Source organism: Rana temporaria, chromosome 8 (assembly GCF_905171775.1).
Source record: "Rana temporaria chromosome 8, aRanTem1.1, whole genome shotgun sequence".
NCBI lineage: Eukaryota > Metazoa > Chordata > Amphibia > Anura > Ranidae > Rana > Rana temporaria.
In genome coordinates this window covers 2,599,076-2,616,966 of record NC_053496.1, presented here as the reverse complement: position 1 = coordinate 2,616,966, position 17,891 = coordinate 2,599,076, and the positions used below count along the sequence as shown (strand labels likewise).

The following is a 17,891-nucleotide window of genomic DNA, read 5'->3' as shown; positions in this document are numbered from 1 at the left end:
GTAGGGGGTGTGGCTGTAGGACTGACGTCATCGATCGAGTCTCCCTATAAAAGGTATGACACGATCGATACGCCGCCATAGTGAAGCACGGGGAAGCCGTGTTTACATACGGCTCTCCCCGTTCTTCAGCTCCGGGGAGCGATCGCGACGGGGCGGCTAGAAACGAATAGCCGCGCCCTCGTCCCGGATCGTTCCCCGCGGGTTTCCGACCGCCACATGTCGCGCGGGGGGGGTCCCGATCGGACCCCCGACCCGCGAAAAGGCAGGGACGTACATGTACGCCAATGTGCCTGTCCGTGCCATTCTGTGGACATATATGTACATGCGGCGGTCGTTAAGCGGTTAAATACAAATTTCTATCGTATGAAGTTAATAACAAGAGTCCAAACCCAAGCTGTCCGGGTGAATCCTGGACAGGTGGCAATATATAAGATATATTATTACACATTTCCTTGCAGTCATTTTATTTTTATTGCACAAGTTCTATCACGTTGGCTCTTCTCTCTCCTTGCCGGGTTCTGGAGTCGGGCCAGGTGTTTATTTATTCAAAGATAGTCAGGATAACTTTGATTGGACGGGGCATTGGCCCCCCTACCCCCCCCCCTCCCCCCTCAGTACTCATTTATTGGAAATCAGCTGTTTTCAACCAAATCCTTCCCAAGTCTTGTGAAATCACGGACATTCCCATACAGAATCCCATTGGCTGTTTAGATTTGACCAGTTTTTTTGTTTTTTGTTTTCTCCCATCGGCATTTCCAGGCCGACTGACCCCCCCACCCCCCCCCCTTCTCCTGCAGGGCCATCTTCATAGCATCATGGGCCCCTGGGCAAAGTGATGCTCTGGGGCCCCCTACAATGGAGAATTAAATCTAGGAGGTAGGGGATATCTAGGGTGTAGAGGGGTCAGAGTGCTGGGGGGATATCTGGGGTGTAGAGGAGTCAGCGTGCTGGGGGGATATCTGGGGTGTAGAGGGGTCAGAGTGCTGGGGGGATATCTGGGGTGTAGAGGGGTCAGAGTGCTGGGGGGATATCTGGGGTGTAGAGGGGTCAGAGTGCTGGGGGGATATCTGGGGTGTAGAAGGGTCAGAGTGCTGGGGGGATATCTGGGGTGTAGAGGGGTCAGAGTGCTGGGGGGATATCTGGGGTGTAGAGGGGTCAGAGTGCTGGGGGAATATCTGGGGTGTAGAGGGGTCAGAGTGCTGGGGGGATATCTGGGGTGTAGAGGGGTCAGAGTGCTGGGGGGATATCTGGGGTGTAGAGGGGTCAGAGTGCTGGGGGGATATCTGGGGTGTAGAGGGGTCAGAGTGCTGGGGGGATATCTGGGATGTAGAGGGGATCAGAGTGCTGGGGGGATATCTGGGGTGTAGAAGGGTTGGAGTGCTGGGGGGATATCTGGGGTGTAGAGGGGTCAGAGTGCTGGGGGGATATCTGGGGTGTAGAGGGGTCAGAGTGCTGGGGGGATATCTGGGGTGTAGAGGGGTCAGAGTGCTGGGGGGATATCTGGGGTGTAGAGGGGTTAGAGTGCTGGGGGGGGATATCTGGGGTGTAGAGGGGTCAGAGTGCTGGGAGGATATCTGGGATGTAGAGGGGTCAGAGTGCTGGGGGCATATCTGGGGTGTAGAGGGGTCAGAGTGCTGGGGGGATATCTGGGGTGTAGAGGGGTCAGAGTGCTGGGGGGATATCTGGGGTGTAGAGGGGTCAGAGTGCTGGGGGGATATCTGGGGTGTAGAGGGGTCAGGGTGCTGGGGGGATATCTGGGGTGTTGCGGGGTCAGAGTGCTGGGGGGATATCTGGGGTGTAGAGGGGTCAGAGTGCTGGGGGGATATCTGGGGTGTAGAGGGGTCAGAGTGCTGGGGGATATCTGGGGTGTAGAGGGGTCAGAGTGCTGGGGGGATATCTGGGGTGTAGAGGGGTCAGAGTGCTGGTGGGATATCTGGGGTGTAGAGGGGTCAGAGTGCTGGGGGGATATCTGGGATGTAGAGGGGTCGGAGTGCTGGGGGGATATCTGGGGTGTAGAGAGGTCGGAGTGCTGGGGGGATATCTGGGGTGTAGAGGGATCAGAGTGCTGGGGGGATATCTGGGATGTAGAGGGGTCAGAGTGCTGGGGGGATATCTGGGGTGTAGAGGGATCAGAGTGCTGGGGGGATATCTGGGGTGTAGAGGGATCAGAGTGCTGGGGAGATATCTGGGGTGTAGAGGGGTCAGAGTGCTGGGGAGATATCTGGGGTGTAGAGGGGTCAGAGTTCTGGGGGGATATCTGGGGTGTAGAGGGGTCAGAGTGCTGGGGGGATATCTGGGATGTAGAGGGGTCAGAGTGCTGGGGGGATATCTGGGGTGTAGAGGGGTCAGAGTGCTGGGGGGATATCTGGGGTGTAGAGGGGTCAGAGTGCTGGGGGGATATCTAGGTGTAGAGGGGTCAGAGTGCTGGGGGGGATATCTGGGGTGTAGAGAGGTCAGAGTGCTGGGGAGATATCTGGGGTGTAGAGGGGTCAGAGTTCTGGGGGGATATCTGGGGCATAGAGGGGTCAGAGTGCTGGGGGGATATCTGGGGTGTAGAGGGATCAGAGTGCTGGGGGGATATCTGGGGTGTAGAGGGGTTGGAGTGCTGGGGGGATATCTGGGGTGTAGAGGGGTCAGAGTGCTGGGGGGATATCTAGGGTGTAGAGGGGTCAGAGTGCTGGAGGGATATCTGGGGTGTAGAGGGGTCAGAGTGCTGGGGGGATATCTGGGGTGTAGAGGGGTCAGAGTGCTGGGGGGATATCTGGGGTGTAGGGGGGTCAGAGTGCTGGGGGGATATCTAGGGTGTAGAGGGGTCAGAGTGCTGGAGGGATATCTGGGGTGTAGAGGGGTCAGAGTGCTGGGGGGATATCTGGGGTGTAGGGGGGTCAGAGTGCTGGGGGGATATCTGGGGTGTAGAGGGGTCAGAGTGCTGGGGGATATCTGGGGTGTAGAGGGGTCAGAGTGTTGGGGGGGATATCTGGGGTGTAGAGGGGTCAGAGTGCTGGGGGGATATCTGTGGTGTAGAGGGATTAGAGTGCTGGGGGGATATCTGGGGTGTAGAGGGGTCAGAGTGTTGGGGGGGATATCTGGGGTGTAGAGGGGTCAGAGTGCTGGGGGGATATCTGTGGTGTAGAGGGGTCAGAGTGCTGGGGGGATATCTGGGGTGTAGAGGGATCAGAGTGCTGGGGGGATATCTGGGGTGTAGAGGGGTCAGAGTGCTGGGGGGATATCTGGGGTGTAGCGGGATCAGAGTGCTGGGGGGATATCTGGGGTGTAGAGGGGTCAGAGTGCTGGGGGGATATCTGGGGTGTAGAGGGGTCAGAGTGCTGGGGGGATATCTGGGGTGTAGCGGGATCAGAGTGCTGGGGGGATATCTGGGGTGTAGAGGGGTCAGAGAGCTGGGGGGATATCTGGGATGTAGAGGGGTCAGAGTGCTGGGGGGATATCTGGGGTGTAGAGGGGTCAGAGTGCTGGGGGGATATCTGGGGTGTAGAGGGGTCAGAGTGATGGGGGGGATATCTGGGGTGTAGAGGGGTCAGAGTGCTGGGGGGATATCTGGGGTGTAGAGGGGTCAGAGTGCTGGGGGGGATATCTGGGGTGTAGAGGGGTCAGAGTTCAGGGGGGTATCTGGGGTGTAGAGGGGTCAGAGTGCTGGGGGGATATCTGGGGTGTAGAGGGGTCAGAGTGCTGGGGGGATATCTGGGGTGTAGAGGGGTCAGAGTGCTGGGGGGATATCTGGGGTGTAGGGGGGTCAGAGTGCTGGGGGGATATCTGGGGTGTAGAGGGGTCAGAGTGCTGGGGGATATCTGGGGTGTAGAGGGGTCAGAGTGTTGGGGGGGATATCTGGGGTGTAGAGGGGTCAGAGTGCTGGGGGGATATCTGTGGTGTAGAGGGATTAGAGTGCTGGGGGGATATCTGGGGTGTAGAGGGGTCAGAGTGCTGGGGGGATATCTGGGATGTAGAGGGGTCAGAGTGCTGGGGGGATATCTGGGGTGTAGAGGGGTCAGAGTGCTGGGGGGATATCTGGGGTGTTAGGGGTCAGAGTGCTGGGGGGATATCTGGGGGGTAGAGGGGTCAGAGTGCTGGGGGGATATCTGGGGTGTAGCGGGATCAGAGTGCTGGGGGGATATCTGGGGTGTAGAGGGGTCAGAGTGCTGGGGGGATATCTGGGGTGTAGAGGGGTCAGAGTGATGGGGGGGATATCTGGGGTGTAGAGGGGTCAGAGTGCTGGGGGGATATCTGGGGTGTAGAGGGGTCAGAGTGCTGGGGGGGATATCTGGGGTGTAGAGGGGTCAGAGTTCAGGGGGGTATCTGGGGTGTAGAGGGGTCAGAGTGCTGGGGGGATATCTGGGGTGTAGGGGGGTCAGAGTGCTGGGGGGATATCTGGGGTGTAGAGGGGTCAGAGTGCTGGGGGATATCTGGGGTGTAGAGGGGTCAGAGTGTTGGGGGGGATATCTGGGGTGTAGAGGGGTCAGAGTGCTGGGGGGATATCTGTGGTGTAGAGGGATTAGAGTGCTGGGGGGATATCTGGGGTGTAGAGGGGTCAGAGTGTTGGGGGGGATATCTGGGGTGTAGAGGGGTCAGAGTGCTGGGGGGATATCTGTGGTGTAGAGGGGTCAGAGTGCTGGGGGGATATCTGGGGTGTAGAGGGATCAGAGTGCTGGGGGGATATCTGGGGTGTAGAGGGGTCAGAGTGCTGGGGGGATATCTGGGGTGTAGCGGGATCAGAGTGCTGGGGGGATATCTGGGGTGTAGAGGGGTCAGAGTGCTGGGGGGATATCTGGGGTGTAGAGGGGTCAGAGTGCTGGGGGGATATCTGGGGTGTAGCGGGATCAGAGTGCTGGGGGGATATCTGGGGTGTAGAGGGGTCAGAGAGCTGGGGGGATATCTGGGATGTAGAGGGGTCAGAGTGCTGGGGGGATATCTGGGGTGTAGAGGGGTCAGAGTGCTGGGGGGATATCTGGGGTGTAGAGGGGTCAGAGTGATGGGGGGGATATCTGGGGTGTAGAGGGGTCAGAGTGCTGGGGGGATATCTGGGGTGTAGAGGGGTCAGAGTGCTGGGGGGGATATCTGGGGTGTAGAGGGGTCAGAGTTCAGGGGGGTATCTGGGGTGTAGAGGGGTCAGAGTGCTGGGGGGATATCTGGGGTGTAGAGGGGTCAGAGTGCTGGGGGGATATCTGGGGTGTAGAGGGGTCAGAGTGCTGGGGGGATATCTGGGGTGTAGGGGGGTCAGAGTGCTGGGGGGATATCTGGGGTGTAGAGGGGTCAGAGTGCTGGGGGGATATCTGGGGTGTAGAGGGGTCAGAGTGCTGGGGGGATATCTGGGGTGTAGAGGGGTCAGAGTTCTGGGGGGATATCTGGGGTGTAGAGGGGTCAGAGTGCTGGGGGATATCTGGGGTGTAGCGGGATCAGAGTGCTGGGGGGATATCTGGGGTGTAGAGGGGTCAGAGTGCTGGGGGGATATCTGGGGTGTAGAGGGGTCAGAGTGATGGGGGGGATATCTGGGGTGTAGAGGGGTCAGAGTGCTGGGGGGATATCTGGGGTGTAGAGGGGTCAGAGTGTTGGGGGGGATATCTGGGGTGTAGAGGGGTCAGAGTGCTGGGGGGATATCTGTGGTGTAGAGGGATTAGAGTGCTGGGGGGATATCTGGGGTGTAGAGGGGTCAGAGTGCTGGGGGGATATCTGGGATGTAGAGGGGTCAGAGTGCTGGGGGGATATCTGGGGTGTAGAGGGGTCAGAGTGCTGGGGGGATATCTGGGGTGTTAGGGGTCAGAGTGCTGGGGGGATATCTGGGGGGTAGAGGGGTCAGAGTGCTGGGGGGATATCTGGGGTGTAGCGGGATCAGAGTGCTGGGGGGATATCTGGGGTGTAGAGGGGTCAGAGTGCTGGGGGGATATCTGGGGTGTAGAGGGGTCAGAGTGATGGGGGGGATATCTGGGGTGTAGAGGGGTCAGAGTGCTGGGGGGATATCTGGGGTGTAGAGGGGTCAGAGTGCTGGGGGGGATATCTGGGGTGTAGAGGGGTCAGAGTTCAGGGGGGTATCTGGGGTGTAGAGGGGTCAGAGTGCTGGGGGGATATCTGGGGTGTAGAGGGGTCAGAGTGCTGGGGGGATATCTGGGATGTGGAAGGGCAGCCGGGCTCAATCATCAGCTACTTTGGGAAAAGGGCAGGGGCCCCCCATGCAGCTGGGCCCCCCGGGCAGTGCCCAGGTGTGCCCTCTCATTAAGACAGCCCTGCTCTCCTGCACATCTCTCGTTTTCTTTATTTCTTGTTTTTCAAAATTTGGGAAATTCCCCCGGAGCCCTAAGTCGTCATGAGCACACCCCCCCCCCCCACATCTCCCTCACCCCCCCCCCCCCCCCCCCCTCACACCCCCCCACCACATCCCTCCTCTGGTTTGTTATACAGGAGAGTATATATCCGTTGTTGGCCGCTGGGGGACTCCAAAGTTCAGAACATGGACAAAAAAAAGTCCCTGGTTCTGCACTCCCGTTAGGAGGAGGTGGGGGGGGGGGGAGGGGGGGTCCAGAGACGTGAATGCGAGGGGGGGGGGGGTCCAGAGACGTGAATGCGAGGGAGACGATCACAACTGCATGAAGATAGATCCAAATTTCCCTGCAGAATTTTCCCTTCTCTCTCAAACTTAGCAATGGCTACAAGGTGAGTGAGACGTCTTTTTAACCCTCAGAAGCACTTGTTAGCCCGCAGAGCTAGCAATCGATAGGATTGCACTTTGGGAGGGGGGGGGGGTCTTTATTTTATATGGTGCTGGTCAGTGGTGGATTTTTGGTTCTGTGCTGAGACTAAAAATCGGGGGCGCCCCCCATCTAAATTTGTCCTATCCCATACGTTTTAGCCCCCGGACCATTTTGCAGCTAAAGGACCGGGCCGCTTTTTTGCGATTCGGCGCTGCGTCGCTTTAACTGACAATTGCGCGGTCGTGCGACGCCGACGTGGCTCCCAAACAAAATTGGCGTCCTTTTTTCCCCCCACAAATAGAGATTTCTTTTGGTGGTATTTGATCACCTCTGCGGTTTTTATTTTTTGCGCTATAAACAAAAATAGAGCGACAATTTTGAAAAAAAAAATGCAATATCTTTTACTTCTATAATAAATATCCCCAAAAATATATAACATTTTTTTTTTTTCCTCAGTTTAGGCCGATACGTATTCTTCTACTTATTTTTGCTAAAAAAAAACACAGTAAGCGTTTATTGATTTTTTTTGCGCAAAAGTTACAGCCTCTACATAGATAGGTGGTCGTTTTATGGCATTTTTATAAAAAAAAATTTTTTTACTACTAACAGCGGCGATCATCGATTTTTTTCGTGACTGCGACATTACGGCGGACACTTATTTATTTATTATTTATTTTTATCATTCCTTTTATTTTATTTATTTATTTATTTTTTATCGTTCCTTTATTTATTTATCTATTTATTTATTTTTATACTGTTGCTTTAATTTTTATACATCACTTTTTATTGCTGTCACAAGGGGCCATATTCTCAGAAGAGTTACGACGGAGTATCTCTCTTTTTTGACCCGCGTATCTATGCTCCTGATTCCTAGAATCATTTTCGCATAGATACGCTGAAGATCCGACATGTGTAAGTCACTTACACTGTCGGATCTTAAATGTAATTCGCCGCCGGCCGCTACGTGGCGTTTACGTTCAGGTCTCATTTGTTTATGCAAATGAGCCTGATACGCCGATTCCCGAACGAAATCGCGTCGCGTAACCGTCGCTTACGTCGTTTGCGTAAGCGTAAGGTTACCCCTGCTATATGAGGGGTAACCTTACGCCAGTCCCACGTATGCCATGTTAAGTATGGCGTCGGGTCCGCGTCGTCTTTTCCCGTCGGGTACGTCGTTTTCCTAAGTCGTGTACGCTGATTTACGCCTAGAAATATGTAAATCAGCTAGATACGCTTATTCACGAACGTACGCACGGCCGTCGCAGTAAAGATACGCCGTTTACGTAAGGGCTTTTCAAGCGTAAAGATAAACCACCCAAAAGATGGCGCAGCCAAATGTTAAGTATGGACGTCGGAACCGCGTCAAATTTTACGTTGTTTCCGTAACTCGTCCGTGAATGGGGCTGGGCGTAAGTTACGTTCACATCGAAAGCATTGACGATTTGCCGACGTCATTTGGAGCATGCGCACTGGGATACGTCCACGGACGGCGCATGCGCCGTTCGATCGAAAACGTCATTTACGTGGGGTCACACTTAATATACATAAAACACGCCCACAGCTTCAACATTTGAATTAGGCGGGCTTACGCCGGCCCTAATACGCTACGCCGCCGTAACTTCGGCGGCAAAATCTTTGAGAATACTATACTCGCCTCTCAAAGTTACGGCGGCGTAGCGTATAGGAGATAGGGGGTTAAACACTAGGGGGCTAGGAAGGGGTTAAGTGTGTCCTATGGAGTGATTCTAACTGTGAGGGGCGTGGCTACAAGTGACACGACACTGATCACCGCTCCCGATAACAGGGAGCAGTAAATCAGTGTCCTGTCACTAGGCAGAACGGGGAAATGCTTGGTTTACATAGGCATAGCTCCGTAACACGTTCGCGGAGCACCGGTGGACATAGAGTCAGCGGGACCCACGGGCACTGCCACGGAGTACGCGGCGAGCACGCGTGCGCTAGGGTGGCCACATGTCCAAAGTGCCATTCAGGGACACACCTCTCACCTTCCCCCCAACAAAAAGATGAGAGGGGGGGGGGGGGGCGGGGGTAAATGTAGTCTCGGGGTTCATTGGGAATTTGTCGGCGGGTTATTTGTCAGGTGAATGTGCCACTTGCCACCAGATGCAGCGCCGCTTGCCACCCATAGCCTGCCACCAGATCCAGCGACCGCTTGCCACCCATAGCTCGCCACCAGATGCAGCGCCGCTTGCCACCCATAGCCTGCCACCAGATGCAGCGCCGCTTGCCACCCATAGCCTGCCACCAGATGCAGAGCCACTCGCTTGCCACCCATAGCCTGCCACCAGATGCAGTGACCGCTTGCCACCCATAGCCTGCCACCAGATGCAGCAACCGCTTGCCATCCATAGCCACCAGATGCAGCGCCGCTTGCCACCCATAGCCTGCCACCAGATGCAGAGCCACTCGCTTGCCACCCATAGCCTGCCACCAGATGCAGTGACCGCTTGCCACCCATAGCCTGCCACCAGATGCAGCGCCGCTTGCCACCCATAGCCTGCCACCAGATGCAGCGACCGCTTGCCACCCATAGCCTGCCACCAGATGCAGCGCCGCTTGCCACCCATAGCCTGCCACCAGATGCAGCGCCACTTGCCACCCATAGCCTGCCACCAGATGCAGCGCCACTTGCTTGCCACCCATAGCCTGCCACCAGATGCAGCGCCGCTTGCCACCCATAGCCTGCCACCAGCTGCAGAGCCGCTTGCTTGCCACCCAAAACCTGCCACCAGATGCAGCGCCGCTTGCCATTTATAGCCTGCCACCAGATGCAGTGCCGCTTGCCACCCATAGCCTGCCACCAGATGCAGAGCCGCTTGGCACCCATAGCCTGCCACCAGATGCAGCGCTGCTTGCCATTTATAGCCTGCCACCAGATGCAGCGCCGCTTGCCACCCATAGCCTGCCACCAGATGCAGCGCCGCTTGCCACCCATAGCCTGCCACCAGCTGCAGAGCCGCTTGCTTGCCACCCAAAACCTGCCACCAGATGCAGCGCCGCTTGGCACCCATAGCCTGCCACCAGATGCAGCGCTGCTTGCCCTGCTGCTTGCCGCTGGGTGCTGGAGTAGGAGGAGGCTCCAAGGTGGGCGGGGACAGCAGTGCTGCACTAGGCGCCGGCCACGTTTCGTGTAATGCAAAAAAATATTATTATTATTATTTTAAACGGGAAGGGGGGGCCAGCCGGGCCCCTTACAGGTGTAATGCCTGTTGCCCCCTGATATATATATACATTTGTGGTGTACTGGAGATTTTCCCTCACTTCCTGTCTGGTTGTCACCAGGAAGTATTGGGAAATCTCTCTCCTGGAGACCCCCGGATCGTAGTAACCTGGCAGAGGTTTTAGTCTTTCCCCCACTCAATCAGTTTTGATTGGACGCCAACCAACTCAATCAACTATCGAGACCCAAGATTGGCTGGGGAGGAATGAACACCTGACTTGCAACTGGTGGCTGTAAAGCAATACAGACAGTTTTTATTTCAGATCCTTTGATAAATAAGACTTCTTTTTTTTTTTTTTTTCAGCAGGTGGCTGCTTCTCGCTGTCCTGGGGTGTGTCGGGGCGGAGTCACCCCCCATGTTTGGGGAGATCACGTCTCCCAATTACCCCCAAGGTTACCCCGATAACGCCAAGGAATCCTGGGATGTGCGGGTGCCGGAGGGCTACGGAATCCGACTGTACTTCATTCACCTGGACATCGAGCCCTCCGATGGGTGCGAGTACGACGCCCTGAAGGTGAACGCGGCACTGCCAGACATTTCTGGGCCTACAGATTTAAAGGGGAACTCCAGACAGGAAGTGACATAGCACAGAGGTCTCCAAACTGCGGCCCTGGGGCCAGAACTGGCCCTTTGCTTGTCTTTATCCATCTCTTGGGGCCCAATTTCATCCATTAACACAACAATGGGGCACAATTTCCACCAACTCCAATGATGGGACACTATTCCTCCCACTGACACCAATGATGGGACACTATTCCTCCCACTGACACCAATGATGGGACACTATTCCTCCCACTGACACCAATGATGGGACACTATTCCTCCCACTGACACCAATGATGGGACACTATTCCTCCCACTGATACCAATGATGGGTCACTATTCCTCCCACTGACACCAATGATGGGACACTATTCCTCCCACTGACACCAATGATGGGGCACTATTCCTCCCACTGACATCAATGATGGGACACTATTCCTCCCACTGACACCAATGATGGGACACTATTCCTCCCACTGATACCAATGATGGGACACTATTCCTTCCACTGACACCAATGATGGGACACCATTCCTTCCACTGACACCAATGACGGGACACTATTCCTCTCACTGACACCAATGATGGGACACTATTCCTCCCACTGATACCAATGATGGGACACTATTCCTCCCACTGATACCAATGATGGGACACTATTCCTCCCACTGACATCAATGATGGGACACTATTCCTCTCACTGACACCAATGATGGGACACTATTCCTCCCACTGATACCAATGATGGGACACTATTCCTCCCACTGATACCAATGATGGGACACTATTCCTTCCACTGACACCAATAATGGGACACTATTCCTTCCACTGACACCAATGACGGGACACTATTCCTCTCACTGACACCAATGATGGGACACTATTCCTCCCACTGATACCAATGATGGGACACTATTCCTCCCACTGACACCAATGATGGGACACTATTCCTTCCACTGACACCAATGACGGGACACTATTCCTTCCACTGACACCAATGACGGGACACTATTCCTCTCACTGACACCAATGATGGGACACTATTCCCCCCACTGACACCAATGATCGGACACTATTCCTCCCACAGACACCAATGATGGGACACTATTCCTCCCACTGATACCAATGATGGGACACTATTCCTCCCACTGACACCAATGATCGGACACTATTCCTCCCACAGACACCAATGATGGGACACTATTCCTCCCACTGATACCAATGATGGGACACTATTCCTCCCACTGACACCAATGATGGGACACCATTCCTCCCACTGATACCAATGATGGGACACTATTCCTCCCACTGACACCAATGATGGGACACTATTCCTCCCACTGACACCAATGATGGGGCACTATTCCTCCCACTGACACCAATGACGGGACACTATTCCCCCCACTGATACCAATGATGGGGCACTATTCCTCCCACTGACACCAATGATGGGACACTATTCCCCCCACTGACACCAATGACGGGACACTATTCCTCCCACTGACACCAATGATGGGACACTATTCCTCCCACTGACACCAATGATGGGACACTATTCCTCCCACTGATACCAATGATGGGGCACTATTCCTCCCACTGACACCAATGATGGGACACTATTCCTCCCACTGACACCAATGATGGGACACTATTCCTCCCACTGATACCAATGATGGGACACTATTCCTCCCACTGACACCAATGATGAGACACTATTCCTCCCACTGACACCAATGATGGGACACTATTCCTCCCACTGACACCAATGATGGGACACCATTCCTCCCACTGATACCAATGATGGGACACTATTCCTCCCACTGACACCAATGATGGGACACTATTCCTCCCACTGACACCAATGATGAGACACTATTCCTCCCACTGACACCAATGATGGGACACTATTCCTCCCACTGACACCAATGATGGGACACTATTCCTCCCACTGACACCAATGATGAGACACTATTCCTCCCACTGACACCAATGATGGGACACTATTCCTCCCACTGACACCAATGATGGGACACCATTCCTCCCACTGATACCAATGATGGGACACTATTCCTCCCACTGACACCAATGATGGGACACTATTCCTCCCACTGACACCAATGATGAGACACTATTCCTCCCACTGACACCAATGATGGGACACTATTCCTCCCACTGACACCAATGATGGGACACTATTCCTCCCACTGACACCAATGATGTGACACTATTCCTCCCACTGACACCAATGATGGGACACTATTCCTCCCACTGACACCAATGATGGGACACTATTCCTCCCACTGATACCAATGATGGGACACTATTCCTCCCACTGACACCAATGATGGGACACTATTCCTCCCACTGACACCAATGATGGGACACTATTCCTCCCACTGACACCAATGATGGGACACTATTCCTCCCACTGATACCAATGATGGGACACTATTCCTCCCACTGACACCAATGATGGGGTATTGTTTACTGACACCAATGATGGGGTATTGTTTACTGACACCAGGACATTTTCTATTGCCACTGGCCACAGTCTGACCCCCTAAAGTCTGAAGGACTGGCCCTTTGTTTAGAAAGTTTAGACACCCCTGGTTTAGCACAACACGCTTGCCATAAAACAAAGCTTGAGGCAGATATGAAAATCTATGTAGTTAGTTGTGGGTGAGGGGGGGGGGGGGGGCACTAGGAGACGACATTTTTGCCATTTTTTTTCTGCACAATTTGGTAGATTCTGGTGAAGTTTCGTCATCTTTTTCTGTTAGCAGCACCAGAATCTACCACATTTTGCAAAAAAAAATGGTGGTTGTGTTATCCTGTCTATTGACGTGCAGCAGGATAACATGCCAGCGCGCGCCCGCGAGGGGCGTGCAGCGCAGCGATCGCGAGTGCGGCTTGTCAGTCCGTCAGAGGCTTCTTACCACGTGATCAGCTGGGACCAATCACAGCTGATCATCGCGTGAACCAGGAGGCATTTTTTGGTTCACTGACAGGGAGAGCCGATCAGCGGCTCTTCCTGTCAAAAAGGGGGGGGGGGGCTGTACTGATAATCAGCACATTGTTTATCAGCACAGCCCCCCCCAAATGTACCAATCACCTGCAAACCAGTGCCCAGCAGTGCCCCATTAATAAAATATGCAAGTGCCCACCACAGTGCCAATCCCTGCCCTCCACAGTGCCATTTACTGGCCACCACAGTGCCATTCACTGCCCACCACATAGCCAATCACTGCCCATCACAGTGCCAATAACTGCCCACCACATTGCCAATCACTGCCCACCACATTGCCAATCACTGCCCACCACATTGCCAATCACTGCCCATCTCAGGGCCAATCACTTCCCATCACAGTGCCAATCACTGCCCATCACAGTACCATTCACTGCCCACCACAGTGCCATTCACTGCCCTCCACATTGCCAATCACTGCCCAACACAGTGCCATTCACTGCCAACCACAGTGCCAATCACTGCCCACCATATTGCCAATCACTGCCCATCACAGTGCCATTCACTGCCCACCACAGTGCCAATCCCTGCCGACCACAGTGCCATTCACTGCCCTCCACAGTGCCATGTACTGGCCACCACAGTGCCAATCACTGCCTACCACATAGCCAATCACTGCTCATCACAGTGCCAATAACTGCCCACCACATTGCCAATCACTGCCCACCACATTGCCAATCACTGCCCACCACATTGACAATCACTGCCCACCACATAGCCAATCACTGCTCATCACAGTGCCAATCACTGCCCACCACATTGACAATCACTGCCCACCACATTGCCAATCACTGTCCACCACATTGCCAATCACTGCCCTCCACAGTGCCATTCACTGCCCTCCACAGTGCCATGTACTGGCCACCACAGTGCCATTCACTGCCCACCACATAGCCAATCACTGCCCATCACAGTGCCAATCACTGCCCACCACATTGCCAATCACTGCCCACCACATAGCCAATCACTGCCCATCACAGTGCCATTCACTGCCCACCACAGTGCCAATCCCTGCCGACCACAGTGCCATTCACTGCCCTCCACAGTGCCATGTACTGGCCACCACAGTGCCAATCACTGCCTACCACATAGCCAATCACTGCTCATCACAGTGCCAATAACTGCCCACCACATTGCCAATCACTGCCCACCACATTGCCAATCACTGCCCACCACATTGACAATCACTGCCCACCACATAGCCAATCACTGCTCATCACAGTGCCAATCACTGCCCACCACATTGACAATCACTGCCCACCACATTGCCAATCACTGTCCACCACATTGCCAATCACTGCCCTCCACAGTGCCATTCACTGCCCTCCACAGTGCCATGTACTGGCCACCACAGTGCCATTCACTGCCCACCACATAGCCAATCACTGCCCATCACAGTGCCAATCACTGCCCACCACATTGCCAATCACTGCCCACCACATTGCCAATCACTGCCCATCTCAGGGCCAATCACTTCCCATCACAGTGCCAATCACTGCCCACCACATTGCCAATTACTGCCCATCACAGTACCATTCACTGCCCACCACAGTTGCATTCACTGCCCTCCACATTGCCAATCACTGCCCACCACAGTGCCATTCACTGCCCACCACAGTGCCATTCACTGCCCAGCACATTGCAAATCACTGCCCACCACAGTGCCATTCACTGCTCACCACAGTGCCATTCACTGTCCACCATAGTGCCATTCACTTCCCTTCACGGTGTCAATCATTGCCCACCACATTGCCAATCACTGCCCTCCACATTGCCAATCACTGTCCTTCACAGTGCCAATCATTGCCCACCTCATTGCTAATCACTGCCCAGCAGTAACACCTGTCAATATCCCCCATCATCAGTGCTGCCCATCAGTGCCACCTGTCAGTGCCAATTAGTACCGCCTATCAGTGACAATCAATGCCGCCTGTCAGTGCCCATCAGTGCTGCATATTGGTGCCCATCAGTGCTGCATATTGTTGCCGCCTATCAGTGCCCATCAATTCTACATATCAGTGCCTCCTCATCAGTGCCCATCAGTAGAAAAAAAATAAAAACCGCAGAGGTGATCAAATACCACTAAAAGAAATCTCTATCTGTTGGGGGACAATTATAAAAATGTAGTTTGGGTACAGCGTAGCGCGACCGCGCAATTGTCATTCAAAGTGTGACAGCGCAGAAAGCTGAAAATTGCCCTGGGCAGGAAGGGGGGTAAGTGCCCCCCCGGTATTGAAGTGGTTAAGCAGCTAGGAGGACTATCAGAAGACGGGGGTTTTGGGGTACACAGATTTCCTGTTAGTGGATGCCCCTCCCCCCTCCCCCCTCTCTCTCTGTCTGGAAATGTGACGTCTTTACACAAGTGGTCATTGTGAGGAGTGTTTAGGTTTAGCGGTGACTTCGGTGTAACGTGTCTCTTTCTGATCCAGGTAGTAATCGGAGATGCCGTGGAGGACGCCATATGTGGACGAAACGTGGGGGGGGCCCCCGGACACCCCATAAAAGAAAGATACTACCCCTCCAACACACTACAACTGCTCTTCACATCTGACTTCTCCAACCAGGAGCGCTACACGGGATTCTCTGCCTACTACGTGGCAGTGGGTATGTGTGCGTCCTTGTCCTACCTAGTAGAAGAAGAAGAAGATAGGGCCACCAAAGGGCCACTATGGCACAATCATCTCTGATACCATTACCCACTTGGCGCCCGCGCTATAGCCGTATGACGGCCACAGCGCGGACCCCAAATGCCGGGGGGACATCAATCGACGTCCTCCCCTTCGCGCGCTCCCCGTGCACCCCTGCAGGGCGCGCTGTGATCATCCGAGTCACTGAGACTCGGTCCCGGCCCCTTACCACGTGATCAGCTGTCAGCCAATGACAGCGGATCACGTGATGTAAACAAAAGACGGTAATCGTTTTTTTTATTCTCCTCATGTTGACAGCGCAAGGAGAAAAAAAAGCCGATCACCGGCATATGTGTAAGGAACATCGGTCCTGAGGGGGAAGAGGCACATCTGCCTCCTCTGTGCCATCAGTACCTCCTCACAGTACCCCCTGCTAGTGCCCACAGTGCCCATGCGTGGCCACCTATCAATGCCCATGCGTGCCACCTATTAATGCCGACACGTGGTGCCAAGTACCAAGTACCTCATCAGTGCCACCTATCAATGCCCATGCGTGCCACCTATTAATGCCGACACGTGGTGCCAAGTACCAAGTACCTCATCAGTGCCACCTAGCAGTGCTGCCTATCAGTGCCCATTACTGCCACCCATCAGTGCCCATTACTGCCACCCATCAGTGCCCATCACTGCCACCCATTAAATCCAATCAATGCCAGCCATCAGTGCCCATCACTGCCAGCCATCAGTGCCACCTATCAATGCCACCTTTTAGTGCCACTTTTCAGTGCCCACCAGTGTCACCTATCAATGCTCTTCAGTGCCACCCATCAGTGCCACCTCTCAGTGCCCACCGGTGCTGCCTATCAGTGCCCACCAGTGTCAGCTATCAATGCTCTTCAGTGCCACCTCTCAGTGTCACCTCTCAGTGCCCACCAGTGCTGCCTAATAGTGCCCACCAGTGTCCCCTATCAATGCTCTTCAGTGCCACCTCTCAGTGCCCACCAGTTCCACCTATCAGTGCCCACCAGTGTCACCTATCAATGCTCTTCAGTGCCACCCATCAGTGCCACCTCTCAGTACCACTTTTCAGAGCCCACCAGTGTCACCTATCAATGCTCTTCAGTGCCACCCATCAGTGCCACCTCTCAGTGCCCACCAGTGCTGCCTATCAGTGCCCACCAGTGTCACCTATCAATGCTCTTCAGTGCCACCTCTCAGTGTCACCTCTCAGTGCCCACCAGTTCCACCTATCAGTGCCCACCAGTGTCACCTATCAATGCTCTTTAGTGCCACCCATCTGTGCCACCTCTCAGTGTCACCTCTCAGTGCCCACCAGTGCCGCCTATCAATGCCCACCAGTGTCACCTATCAATGCTCTTTAGTGCCACCCATCAGTGCCCTCCAGTGCTGCCTATCAGTGCCCACCAGTGTCATCTATCAATTCTCTTCAGTGCCACCTCTCAGTGTCACCTCTCAGTGCCCACCAGTGTCATCTATCAATGCTCTTCAGTGCCACCTCTCAGTGTCACCTCTCAGTGCCCACCAGTGCCGCCTATCAATGCCCACCAGTGTCACCTATCAATGCTCTTCAGTGCCACCCATCAGTGCCACCTCTCAGTGTCACCTCTCAGTGCCCACCAGTGCCACCTTATCGGTGCCCATCAGTGACGCCTTATCGGTGCCCATCAGTGACGCCTTATCGGTGCCCATCAGTGCAGCCCATCAGTGCAGCCTCATCAGCGTAAATCAATGAAGG

At 54.4% G+C, this 17,891-nt stretch overlaps 1 protein-coding gene across 2 annotated transcripts in view; it reads left to right on the top strand.

The window, feature by feature from the left end:
* The first annotated feature begins 6,551 nt into the window (after nt 1-6,551).
* C1S (complement C1s) overlaps nt 6,552-17,891 on the top strand; it is a 45,200-nt gene continuing 33,860 nt past the window's right edge. Inside the window, exons 1-3 of one of the 2 annotated variants that reach the window (XM_040361208.1) lie at nt 6,552-6,660; nt 10,247-10,454; nt 15,938-16,112. In XM_040361208.1, the coding sequence (XP_040217142.1) occupies nt 6,569-6,660; nt 10,247-10,454; nt 15,938-16,112 (475 nt within the window). In that variant the 5' untranslated portion in view covers nt 6,552-6,568. Of the gene's footprint in view, nt 6,661-10,243; nt 10,455-15,937; nt 16,113-17,891 lie in introns of both variants that reach the window. The other variant, XM_040361207.1, reaches the window with a different exon arrangement.